The sequence below is a fragment of the Tursiops truncatus genome, chromosome 1 (assembly GCF_011762595.2).
Source record: "Tursiops truncatus isolate mTurTru1 chromosome 1, mTurTru1.mat.Y, whole genome shotgun sequence".
In the NCBI taxonomy this organism is placed as follows: Eukaryota; Metazoa; Chordata; class Mammalia; order Artiodactyla; family Delphinidae; genus Tursiops; species Tursiops truncatus.
This window is the reverse complement of record NC_047034.1, coordinates 4,200,246-4,212,639: the sequence shown is the minus strand read 5'-3', so window position 1 is coordinate 4,212,639 and position 12,394 is coordinate 4,200,246. Positions and strand designations below refer to the sequence as shown.

Sequence of the window (12,394 nt, the reverse complement as noted above, 5' to 3'; positions counted from 1 at the left end):
TTAAATGGACCCTAGTTTTTTAACCCACAAGATTTTAGTTATAAAATTACACTTATGAAGAACCTAGAGATACTTGGTGTTGTGTAGAATCAGTGCAGAAGTGGCTCCTGGACAGGGGTGTCAGCTGTGTTTATAGTTCAGTTCTTGAGCCTTGTGCAGGACTTGGCGTATGCTTGGTCTTCAGCCTGTGTTTACTGAATTAATGGGTGGATGTTTTGTAATTACAAAAAAATATGTATAAAAGAGTAAACACCCTCATATGAGGACAGGCCTTTTAAGTTTAAACCTAAAAATCACAGTAAGCATTATAGTTGGACATGAAGAACCAAAGTGCTAACATTTTTAGAACATGAAGATGAAGTGCATTTTAGGAATGTAAAATGTTAGCCACAATTCTGGGAAGCTTACCGTGGTTATTATCTTCTCACGTCAGGGAGGGAGAGGGGATGCCTCTTTGATCTATAAGAAGTAATGGAGAAGAGAGAATTTCATCTCACAAAACGGGATTTTCTAAGCATAACATGCTACTTTTGATAAGAATTAGCTGAGATAGTGAATATTTGTGTTAGCTAAGCAGAGCTTGGATTTAGCGAATGGCAGATAAGAGTATAGAGTGTCTTAATGGACATTTTTGAAGCATTAGGTTCATCTCAAGTATGTATTGGTAATGATTGCATTATTTAAATTTCAACTTTGCATTTTTTGCAGAGTTCTGAAGTTCCTGTTGCTTCAGACGATGGATGAGCAATCACAAGGGATGCAAGGACCACCTGTGCCTCAGTTCCAACCGCAGGTAGTTTGTTCTCATAAATGCAGCCGTAAGAGTGTGTGTGTGTGAGAGTGTGTGTGTGTGTGTGTGTGTAGACATAGATGTACATGCAGTGAGGAAGGAAGTAGTACATGTACAGTCCCTTTAGGAAATAAAGTAGCCAAAAATGCTAGTATGAATTTCCAAGCTTCAATCAGGATTGTTTTTATTATAAAATACTGTTTTAGAATATTTAGTTCTCATGTACAAATATGAAAAAAGAGGGGGGGCAGCTTTAGCTTTTAACTTGAATTGAATGACCTACAGGCTTTGGAAGCTAATGTTTGGCTCAGAGAGGAAGAGAAAAGGCAAGGCGGCGCCTGTGTGTCTAGTGCCTGTCTCTGCTCTGGCTGGTCCTGCATTGCCCACGACTGCCTTCTGTTACTGTCACTTTTCTTATTTTCTCTGAGTAGCAGTGTGTTTCCCCTGTTACGTAGTTGCTCGTTTTTTTATAGCATGAAATGAAGTTAAAGGAATGTTTCAGCAAAACATGTCCACACACTATAGAAGTTAATTACCTAGCATGCTGTGTTCTCTATGGATGCTTACCCTAAAGCCCGATGCATGATGACGTGTCTAAAATAACATTCATCCCTGCACAGAGGCAGCAGTTCGTTTCTGTTGTTGTTATTAATAAATACCGTGTTTTTTCAGTTTGGTGTTGGAGACCTTCTACAGTGTCCCAAATTTACTGTGCTAGCCTTGTCCAAGTTTTGCTTGATCGTATTTCTGGAAATGAAGAATTGGTAGATGTACTTTCGTGGTATCTTTGTCTGGTGTTGGTATCAGAGTGATGGTGGCCTCATAGAATGAGTTTGGGAGTGTTCCTTCCTCTGCAGTTTTTTGGGAATAGTTTCAGAAGGATAGGTGTTAACTCATCTCTAAATATTTGGTAGAACTCGCCTGTGAAGCCATCTGGTCCTGGACTTTGTTTGTTGGGAGTTTTTAAATCACAGATTCAATTTCAGTACTTGTAATTGGTCTGTTATAGATGTTATTTCAAATGAGTTCTGTAGTCAGATAAGTTTGGGAGACTTGGATTTACACAGCTGCTTCATGACAGTACTTTCTCAGAGCCTTCCCTGTATTATTGGGGTGCACTGTGAACTTCCTGGAGGGGGTTTTGGGGTGTCGTGTTTTCCAGACTTATTTGACCACGGGATCCTTTTTGTTTAAGCACATTTATTGGCTTCTCTCAGAATCCATGTCTGTGAGGCACAGTGCAGGAAATACTGCCTACAGAATAAACTATCTTTTCTGCCTCTGTGACTTTTTTCATCTTGTACCCTCATATTCCTCTCCAATTTTTGAAATCCTGCCCACCCTTTAAAGGACCATCTAAAATGCCATCTCCACTATGAAGCTTTTTCTGATTTTGTGAATGTAATATTTTTTCCTTGGAAACGTGATGGTGCATCCTTTGTATGTCTCTTCTGGTATTTCTGAGGCCTTTGTGTCATTTTACATAGGCATTTTCCTTATCTTTGCTGTTGGGTTAAACTCTCCTTGAGGATTTATACTGTGTCTTACTTTCTTTGGATGCCCTGTGATACTGCAGCTCCCCACATGAAGCAGGGTCTCAATAAGAACGTGTGATTGAAACCAACCAGGGACTCCTTCAAATGAACATGTTTAAATTAGCCCTTTACCCAATTGAATTTTACATTGTTTTCTTTGTTACACCCGTCTGAATCCTCTGTACCGTATTCAGAAAAGAGACCCTTTAGAGAGCTTAGAGTAAGGCCAATATTTTAATTTCAAGATGATTGTTTTTTATTTTTTAGATCTACCATCTATATTTTGTGTACGGTCATAAATTATCAAGATTATAGTAAGCAGTTTCTATCTATTAGATACAGACGTATCTTAGTGCTAGTTTTACACACATACATAGATACTGTGGGTCCGTATTATATTGTTTCTAGTGAAGACAGTAAAAGAAGCACTTCTAAAATTAGGTAGGTCATGTCATGATTTTGAAATTCTGTTTTGAACAGTCCTAAATTTCAAAGGAAAAAAAAATGAGCACTTTCATTTTTGCCTTCTACTGACTCACCAGCCAGGAAAGTCATGGTTTCCTGGGACCATGCAGCATACATTTCAGAACCACGTCTGTGGTTCTGCATCTCTTTTCACACAGTTCCCTTCATCTCTGCCTCCTGCTGCTGCTCCCAGGGGTGGGGGAAAGAGGGAGGGTTTTTCCTGTCTCTGCGTCCAGACTGATGGTGTGAGATTACCTGACAAGAGTTTACAGGCGTTATTGCTTATTAAGTCTTTGAAAAGTGTTACTGCTCTCAGTAGCATGATTTTTAAAGGCTGGCAAAGGACAGGCTCTGCTAGGGGCTGACAACCTTCTTTTGTTTTGTTCCACACCATTGGCCTGAATAACGGGGTGATATGGCAACATATGGTTAGCTGAGTGACTCCTACTTTTGTGATGCTAATACGTGTCTGGACATAAACCGAAAACGAAGTCAGCTTTCTAAGTGTCAAATACCAATCCCCTGTATAATGACAAGTGATGTATATTCTTGGCATATCTTTCTTTTTCTTGTTCTGAGATGAATACTCTAACCCCTTAATGTGTAATATGTGGTCTCACATATTACTGTGAGAGCTCCTTTTTCTTTAGTACGGTGTGAGGTCCCTTTTTTATAAGCTTCAGGATGTGAGATTTATGTATCTCTATTAATTTTTTTGTGTGTATTGTCATTCTCTTGAACTTAGGGAAATTTTTTTTCTATCAGCTTCCTTTTCCTTCCCTTTTTCCTTTGATTCCTCTACTAAAGCCAGAAAGTACTGAAAGGATGTTTTGACGAGATTTGTATGCTGTCGGACTCTTGTTGGTGGAACAATGGATTTAGCTTAATTTAAAAAAGAAAATTCAGACTATATAAAAAATGGTGACAGAGAAATAGGAAAATACTAAACTATTTTAGTATGAGACTAATTTTAAACAATGGGGGCTTACCTGGTGGTGCAGTGGTTGAGAGTCCGCCTGCCGATGCAGGGGACGCGGGTTCGGGCCCCGGTCCGGGAAGATCCCACGTGCCGTGGAGCAGCTGGACCCGTGAGCCATGGCCGCTGTGCCTGCGCGTCCGGAACCTGTGCTCCGCAACGGGAGAGGCCACGACAGTGAGAGGCCCGCGTACCGCAAAAAAAAAAAAAAAAAAGATTAAAAAAATAATAAAGAAAACAATGGAAGTTTGCAACTAACATTTTTTGAGTATTTTGATTTCTGATCATTGAGTGAAGAGCACTATGGTACATTCACTTCTTATCATAAAGATAAATGTAAAACAATTATAATCAGAGCACAATTTTAAGAATTTATGGGAGTGATTAGAAGGGAGGATTAATTTTAATTATGATAATCACCAGGACTTAGGTTATAATTACTATTTGTAAATTTGAAGATATCTAGTGTAACGCTTTGGCTACCTGTGAAAGAGGGAAAGCTTCCCAGATCTACAGGTAGGAAAATAGACGTTCCTCGTTTTTATTGCTTGGAAGGTATGAGAACCTTGTCTGGGAGTCTTCCAACCCAAGCAGTAAGGTAGATCACCCATTCCTTTAAGCTTCCTGGTGGCCCAAATTATTTGCAGCCCCCCTGTGCTTTTGCATCCCTGTGAAGCGAGGTGTAGGGATGAGATGAAGCTAACCTTGTAGCATGTTTGGGGTAGTGATCTGGGCGCTTTGTGGGCCAGAGCGACGTTGCCACCAGTGGACTGTGTCGAGTGGGATGAGTTTTGGACATGATGATTATATCACCTTCCCCTGTCTTTAGCTCATCTTACAGAATCACTTCATGAAATAAGGGTCATCATGTAGTTTACTTCTTTTGATAAATTGATTTTGCCAAGGTGTTTGTTGTAAGTAGCATTGAGTACAGCTTCTGTTCTTTGAATTGTTTATAGAAATTTCGGTGTGGTGTTCTCCCTTTGACAGTTGCCTTCAGTGAATGACTTTAGGTGCAGGAGAATGAACAGCAGCTGTTCTGAGGAAAGCAGGCTCGCGCCGTGGTTTCAGTTCACGACGTCTCGTATCTCTGCTCTCCCCAAACCCCCAGCACTGTCTCCCCCGTCCTCACACTTAGCTGATGCCCTTGCTTCCTGTTTTCACTTAAAAACACCATAACAGTCAGAAGAGAACTTCCACCGACTTCTCCCAGACATGTAGTCACATGACTGGCCTTTGCTGTCACCAGATGAACCAGCCACACTGTGCCCAAGGCCAGCACGCCCCTGACCACTGGATCCCACCCACCCCCTGCTCCTATTGGCCCCTCTCTGCGGGTCCTTCACTAGTACACCATCGCGTGGTTCTCTCCTCCGTCTCAACAACAAACCGTGACCTGCTCGGGTCCTTGGACTCTTTAATCAATAGAAATTGGTAGGAGGCCAGATGAGAGATCCAGGCAAGGCTTTATTGAGACTCGTGCCGCAGCGGGGTGGGGCTGGGGGTGGAAACGAGCAGTAGGTGCCCTTGCTTGCTCCCCGAGGGGGCTTGAGCTGGTTCATCAAACGGGCTGAGGGCGGGGTGGGTCTGGCAGGAGGCCTGGCTTAGGTGGTCTGCTCGCCCTCTGGGTGGTGCTGTGTGCAGGGATCTCGTGCAGGACCCTGCTTTTGCCCCTGGCACCTCAGAAGGGGCCGTTGGTTTGGGGCCTGTGTGTACCTTATTGTTCATAACTGCCCGACTGCACATGCGTGCAGTTATTTTTAGTCCATAATGGTTTCTTTATATCCTGTTGCCCAGGTGCAAGTGCAAGCACTCAGGTAGAGGGTCCCCTGTCACAGCCTATCTCAAAACCAAAACAAGTCCAAACCAAAAACCAGCTTTTAAAGTCCTTCTTTTCTCCAGCTGTTAACTAACCTATTTCTCTGCTGCCTTTTATTGCTAATTCTTAGCTTTATTTGTAGGTTTGTCTCCCGTTTCCCCCTTCGCTCTCTGAAATGTGCTCCAGTTAAGCCTTCTCCCCACCCTCCCGGCTAGACTGCCTTGTCAAGGTCCCAGCTATGCGCAGGTGCTCCGTCCCTGGTCAGCTCTCAGGCCTCGTCCTCCTTGGCTCATCAGCTGCATTCAGTAGTCGATGGTACTCTCTTCTTTGAAACCTGTTCATTGCTCAGCTTCCAAGAACCTTATTTTTCTCGTCTTACTGGTCCATCCTTTGCTGATTTCTCCTCACCTCCTGGACCTCTTAACAATAGAGGGCTTCAAGGCTTGAGACCTCTTTCTGTCTATATCCCTGCTTGGAGATCTCTTCCAGTTTCGTGATTCTGAGTATGATCCATATGCTGGTGACTCTCACATTTATATCTCAGCCTGGACCTCTGTCCTGAATTCCAGACTCATGTATCCAGTTGCCTGCTTGACCTCAAATTTGTATGTCTCAAAGCGAGCACATGTGAAGCTGAACTCTGAATGGTCCCCCCCAACCCTTCTGTCTGCAGGCCTCTCTGTCACAGTTGGTGGCAGGTCCATCCTTCCCTTGCCCAGGCTGAAGCTCCTGGAGACGTCCCTGGCTTCTTCCAGCTCTCTCGTGTTGTGTCTCACCTGTTCCCAGACCCCACAGCTCCATTTTTAACACACAGTTAGAATTGGGATACTTCTTGCCTCCTCTGCTGCTACTACTGTGGTCCAAGTAATTCTACTTTTTCTCAAAACTTATTTCAGTAGCTTCCCAGCCTCCATCCTTGCCTCCCTTCAGCCCTCTCTCAATACAAAATTATATAAACTTTAAATGTAAAATACAAAATTTCAGTCAAATTGTGTCTGTTTAAAACCTTCTAGTAGTTTCTCATAGGCTTACTCACTCATCATCTTCCAGGGTATATTTAACTATCACCTTCTTTGATCATTTAATGAAAATTGAACCTTCACACCCACCAGTAAGCCTTTGCTGCCATATTTTTCTGCGTAGAATTGATTGCCTTTTCACTTTTTCATTGTCTGTCCGCTTTCTCTAGAGTATAGGCTTCATCCCGAGACCCCAGAGTGGTACCTAGGGCACGTAGTAGGCATTCAGTAGATGCTTGTTGAAGACAAACTGGGTGTCAGATCAACCCATTCTCCATCTTTTCAAGCACCACCTTTTAAATGAATATTAAGATACATAAATGTCTTTGGAATTTCTCTTCCTGGCACAAGTTCAAGCAGTGGCCTGTGCCTTGGTACCTACATCAAAAATACGATAGGAAGCCATTCTTGGCAACGCTTTGTTAGACTGAGGTGTGAGAGACCAGCCTGCGCCGAAGCAGGGAAGAAGAGCTCAGAGAAAAAGAAATTTTCTCCAGGACAGGTTTCCACATCTTTGTGAGCCCAGAAGTCAGGTGTGGCCTAAGATGTCTGAACTCTTAATTTACCATTTTTGTTTTTCTTGGGTAACAGTCCATATACAAAAGTAAATGTGTATTAAATGGTTTATTAAAAAACACATCCTCCATTTCTTATGGACTTTTTTTCACCCCCTTGGTTTAGCTGGAACAGACCTCTTTCCCCCAAGGACACTGTTTCCCGTCACCCTCTCAGTGGAGGCTGCTGGTTCTCTAATAACCCCACGCTGTGAGGATCGGGGGTCGGATGGCAGCCTGTCTGTCCACAGAGCCTCTTCCAGACCACGATTCCTCCTTGTTCTTGGGGTAGGGAGGCCTGAAACCTGCTGCATCAAGGCTCTGCCACCCTAAGAAAGGGCGTTCACCTTCCCTGTCGCTGTTGTCTCCTGACCTCTTCATGACCCCTCGCACTACTTGGACACTTGGCCCCTGGCTCCTGGCTTTTGTCCAGGGCAGTAGCCCTGCTGCTGCTATCAGTACCTGCTTCTGATTGAGTTCTTACAGCGCACCCACCCTGTGCAAAGCATTGTGAATGTGTGTGTCATTTATTCCTAACGCAAGCTGTAGGAGGCGTTATCTGTCACACTTCACAAATGAAGAGACCGAGGCTCAGACCAATGAACTAACTCACCCTTGGTCACGTAGCTGGTAAGTGGCGGGGCTGGGATTGGCACCGGGTCTGTCTCACTCTTTAGAGTGAGCTTTTAGAAAAAGCTCCCCATCCATTTCCTGGCCAGCCTGATCTTCTCAATCACCGTGACTCTTGATATTTTTATAGGTACCTCAAGCTCCTACTCTTCAAGATGGAATTTATTATTTCCTGCCCAAGATTGTCCTTTTGCCTGTGACTATTAGCACCGTCCATCTAGGCGTCCAAACTACAAACAAGCAAATCGCATACTTTATATTAGGCAGTTTTCCTCTTGTCTTGATTTTGCTCCCTAAATAGCTCTTGAATCTGCTAATTCTCTACATCCTGACTGTAACTACTGTAGTTTATTTAGATTACTGCCACCTTTTGCCTGGATTATCGCAGAAGCTTCTGAACTGATCTCTTTACCTCTCATTTTACCATTTCTAGTTCATTCTTTACATTGTAGCAAAAGTCATCTTTCCAAAGTGTACTTTTTATCGTATCACTTCCTAAAAGCGCCGGTTTCTATGGCTTTTAGGGTGGATTCTGCATTTCCTCGTGTGTCGTAGAGGGTCTTGCATCATCTGGTCGCCTTTTTCTTCTCCAGCTGCATTTTGTGTCTTTCCCTATTTTGGACACAGATTCAGTCGTGTCTTGCTTATACCATGCTCTCTTTCGGCTCCAAATCTCAGATGCTGAGGTAATGGTCTCAGGAGCCGTTCAAGGAGATTTAGTCCCTAATGGAACCTAATAGCATAAAGGCTCCTTATAATGCGGATGAACTACATGGTAGAGGCCCTAAGGAAAGTGTTATCCTAGAGGAAACATGTAATTTGGAAGACAACAAAAAGATTATTCTCAGAAAAATAATGATTACTGGGTAGTTTCTTACACTAGTATGCTTCTAACAAATCAGAATATGCTATACCAGCAGTGCAGTGTTCACTTCTGTAGATCATGCTTTATATCAATGAGTAGTAGGTCATGGGTACTCAATAAATATTTGTTGGATGAATGAATTAATCTCTAAGTGAAAGCTAAATATTGATCAATCTAATTATGTTGTATAGATTTTAGTTACTTGAGAGTTATTTTAGGAAAAGACTGTGGCAATATAGAATAATAAGGAATCTGTCAAATGAGAAGTGATATCAAAATATTTAAAGCTTAGTTGAGTTTTGAATTTAGATTGCTTGTTCATATTTACATATATAGGGGTAAGTGTTCCTTAAATTTTAAAGGAAATGCCTTGAGAAATTTAGATGGGTTTTAAAAGGATGGGAATGCGGTAAGGATTCTCTCATCTGCTGTCTTGGAAATTTCTATTTGAATAGTCTGATGTGGGCAAAGATGAGGTCGACATTAATCAAAACAGTTTCCCAGTTCTATTTGGAATTGCATCCAGAGCCTGAAATATAGTTTTAATAAATACAGTAATGAAAATTGTTCCATTTTTGAGGGTGAACGTAATATTTGGAAGATTCAGAAATCTTTTGGAGCCAAGTATGTACTTGGTGAAAAAAATAAATAGTCTTGGTATTCTTCTTTCGATCAAAATGAGATATCTTCTTAAATGAGACCAGTAATTTTCGTGTGATTCACAAACTGATTACAGTCCAAGGAGGAATTTCAAACATATTTTCAGTATTCGAAGCCTTCCTGGAGTAAGTCCATATCCTCTCACGGTGCTTGTTTGAAGGGCAACGTTGAATGTATAGATTCTAATATGTTTGTTAGACTTCGGTTGTGTCATTTTACATTTAGCATACCTTTATATTTTGTCTCCCTTTATATTATTATTATGTGAATATTATGACTTTTTCATATGACTGTGGTTATGTTTCATACATCTTTCTCACTAAATATTTATAAAACAAATATTCCTCAGATTTAGAAATTTTGATAAGCACTTCTTTTTCCAGGAACACTTATGTAGAATACATTTAATTATGCATTCCTTTTATTTATTTTTTTTCCTTGACTGGGTATCATTCAGTGTAGGAGAAGAGGGGGATGGAGGGGGAGGGATTTCTAGGAGAGTTCTGATAGGGTGTCCAGGAGGGCGCCAGGGGGGCACCAGGGCTGAGTTTCAGGCAGCACTAACTTCTAGAACCAACACATGGGAGAGAGGGAGCAATGGGTTCCGTGGCCCAGAGTGATGAGCAAAGTGAGAAGAGAAGGCTGAGGATGGAGCCCTGTGGACACCAGAATTTATATGTGGGGGGGAACACGTAGGGGAGCTGGGAGCAATCAGGAGCGCTGGCTGTTCTGTGGGGTGGTTCAGGGCCTGAGCCCTGAAGTCGGATTGCCTGGGGTCAATTCTTGGATGCCCCACTTTCTGGCTGTGTGATGGAGGACAGGTTATTGAACATCTGTGTGTTTCACTTTTCTTATTAATAAATTAGAGGAATCATAGTTTTTACCTCCTATGAGCTATGGAGCTTCTAAGATTGTGCTTGGCACGTAGATAGGACCCAGACGACGGGGATGAGGGTGAGGGTGACGATGACGACGTTCTGCCAGTGACACTCTTGGAGCATAGGTTTCTCCACCAGTGGTTGGTGCTGCATCATCTTACATCCTTTATTACATTGTTATTACCTGCCTTCTGCCCACACTGTTGCTTCGTTAGCCTTGGTTATCCTAGTCAGTGGCATCACTATCCATCGAGGTGCTCAAGCCCCAGATCCATGATTTATCCTTGATTTCTCTCTGTCCCCCTCTCCTCATACTCAATTCATCAGCAGCTCCTTTGACTCCACCTCAAGATCATATCCTGATTCCGTCTGCTGTTCGCATCTCCCTGCAACAGTCAGGTCAGGTCCACTTCCTCCCGTCCAGTCCCCCTGCTTCCACTCTTGCTTTACTCATCCTCCTGTCCATTCCTTCCCCACCAGCGTCATGAGTTGTCATTGTAAAATGTGTGTTAGCTCGCAGTACCGTGCTTCCCTGCTGGAGACCCAAGTCCCTCACTGGTGCTGTCAGAGTGCCGTGCGGTTTTGTCATGCTCGCCTCTAACCTCGTTCCTCAGCCCGTCACCCTTGTTCTCCATCTTCCAGCCAGTGTTCCTTCAACACACCCAGTTCATTCTTTCCTCGAGACATTTTCTCCAGGTTTTCTTTCTGCCCTTTTTTTTCTTCTGGTCTTTTAATCTCACCATAAACATCACCTTCTCACCAAGGTCATCCCAGAATTACCCACTCTAAAATAACCATCCACTCATTTTCCATTATATCACTCTGTTTTATTTCTCTGCATATGCTTAAATATTAGATACTATTATGTATTTGCTTATTGTCTTTTTGTTGTTTTGGATTATGTATTTGTTTAATCTCCCTCCTCTGTTAATAACTGTGGAATAAATGAATACATTGTAGAAAACCTCTCCCCTCTATTTGTGTCTGTCTCTGTCTCTGTTTCTCTCAGGGAAAGGCTTTTGCTTGCCATGTTTAATTGTACCAGGTATGGCTGGTGGTGCTCATGGGGCAGATGGGAGTGTCTTCATCATTATCCTACTCATGAAATGCTGGGAAAGGTCATCAGTATTTCTGGTTACATAATTTGGATATAGTGATTATGCGGGGTAGTGTAACTAATGATGATTAAATGATACAAACACTGGGGTCTTATAAATGTTTAACTAGATAATTGGTTGTATTTGATCACTCATTTTTCTTATGCTATAGTGAATTCTCTCCTTTGTTTGATAAAAAGCCAGTTATAATGATTAATGGCATATTGTTCCAACTGATGTAAATCTCAGACACTTAGTGTCTTTAGGAATAGGTTACTTTTGAAATAGTTAAAGAAATTTTAGGGAGATCATTTTTCACATGGGAAGAAGCATGACTAATTAGACTCTGCTGGCACATGTGGTGTTTTGTTTTTGTTTTTTAATATGTGTTTTTTTTATTTCTAGTGAGGTTTGTAGAAAATAATGTATAACAGCTTTATGTTAGATATTGTTGAAAGGATGTTCTAGTTTTTGTAGTTTGGAGGTGAGTAATATCTCTTTAGAGATCATACACAGCATGAGCTTTATTGCCAAATAAAATTGAAGGGCATTTTGAAGTTTTGTAACTTTTAAATTTTTGAGAAATTTAATAATGTTAATATAAATATAGTTTATTAGATTACATAATTGGTAATATGAAAATCACCAGTAAGAGGTGAGTTTGCAGTAACAGGGAAAACCATATTAATGATGTTAAATATTGTAATTAATACTGGCTTGTATATTAGATCATTGATAACAATACCTCTAGGAATTATCAGGACATAATTTTCTCTCTGGGGAGTCTGTTGAGTCCATGCTGTGACTCTTCTAATTTCCCCAGAGAGAATTATCATCATCATGTTACCCTGAATTATCTTACTGCTCATTAAATGTTCCTGCCTTCAAATTTAAAGGAAATTAAAGAAATTAATTTAGTCATGGGAAATTATTAATTGTTTAACGAGGTTGCACCTGTGATAGTATGAGCCTGTGGCACAGCAGAAGGAATTTTATTTTAAAATGAAAAGTATTTATGTGAAGGAAGCAGTTAACAGACTGACATGTAGAAGTTAATCCCAATTAGTTAGCAAGATCTGGCGGTATGTAATTAAAGTGCATTCAGA

The 12,394-nt window shown here is 41.6% G+C and overlaps 1 protein-coding gene across 20 annotated transcripts in view; it reads left to right on the top strand.

Moving 5' to 3' along the window:
- Window positions 1-12,394, top strand: part of NEK7 (NIMA related kinase 7) — a 153,112-nt gene that overhangs the window by 53,150 nt on the left and 87,568 nt on the right. For 4 of the 20 annotated variants that reach the window (XM_019920448.3, XM_019920455.3, XM_019920447.3 and 1 more), the window contains exon 2: window positions 709-793. The exons of the other annotated variants lie outside the window; for them this stretch is intronic. In XM_019920448.3, the coding sequence (XP_019776007.1) occupies window positions 737-793 (57 nt within the window). In that variant the 5' untranslated portion in view covers window positions 709-736. The remainder of the gene's footprint in view (window positions 1-708; window positions 794-12,394) is intronic. 20 annotated transcript variants of the gene reach the window in all.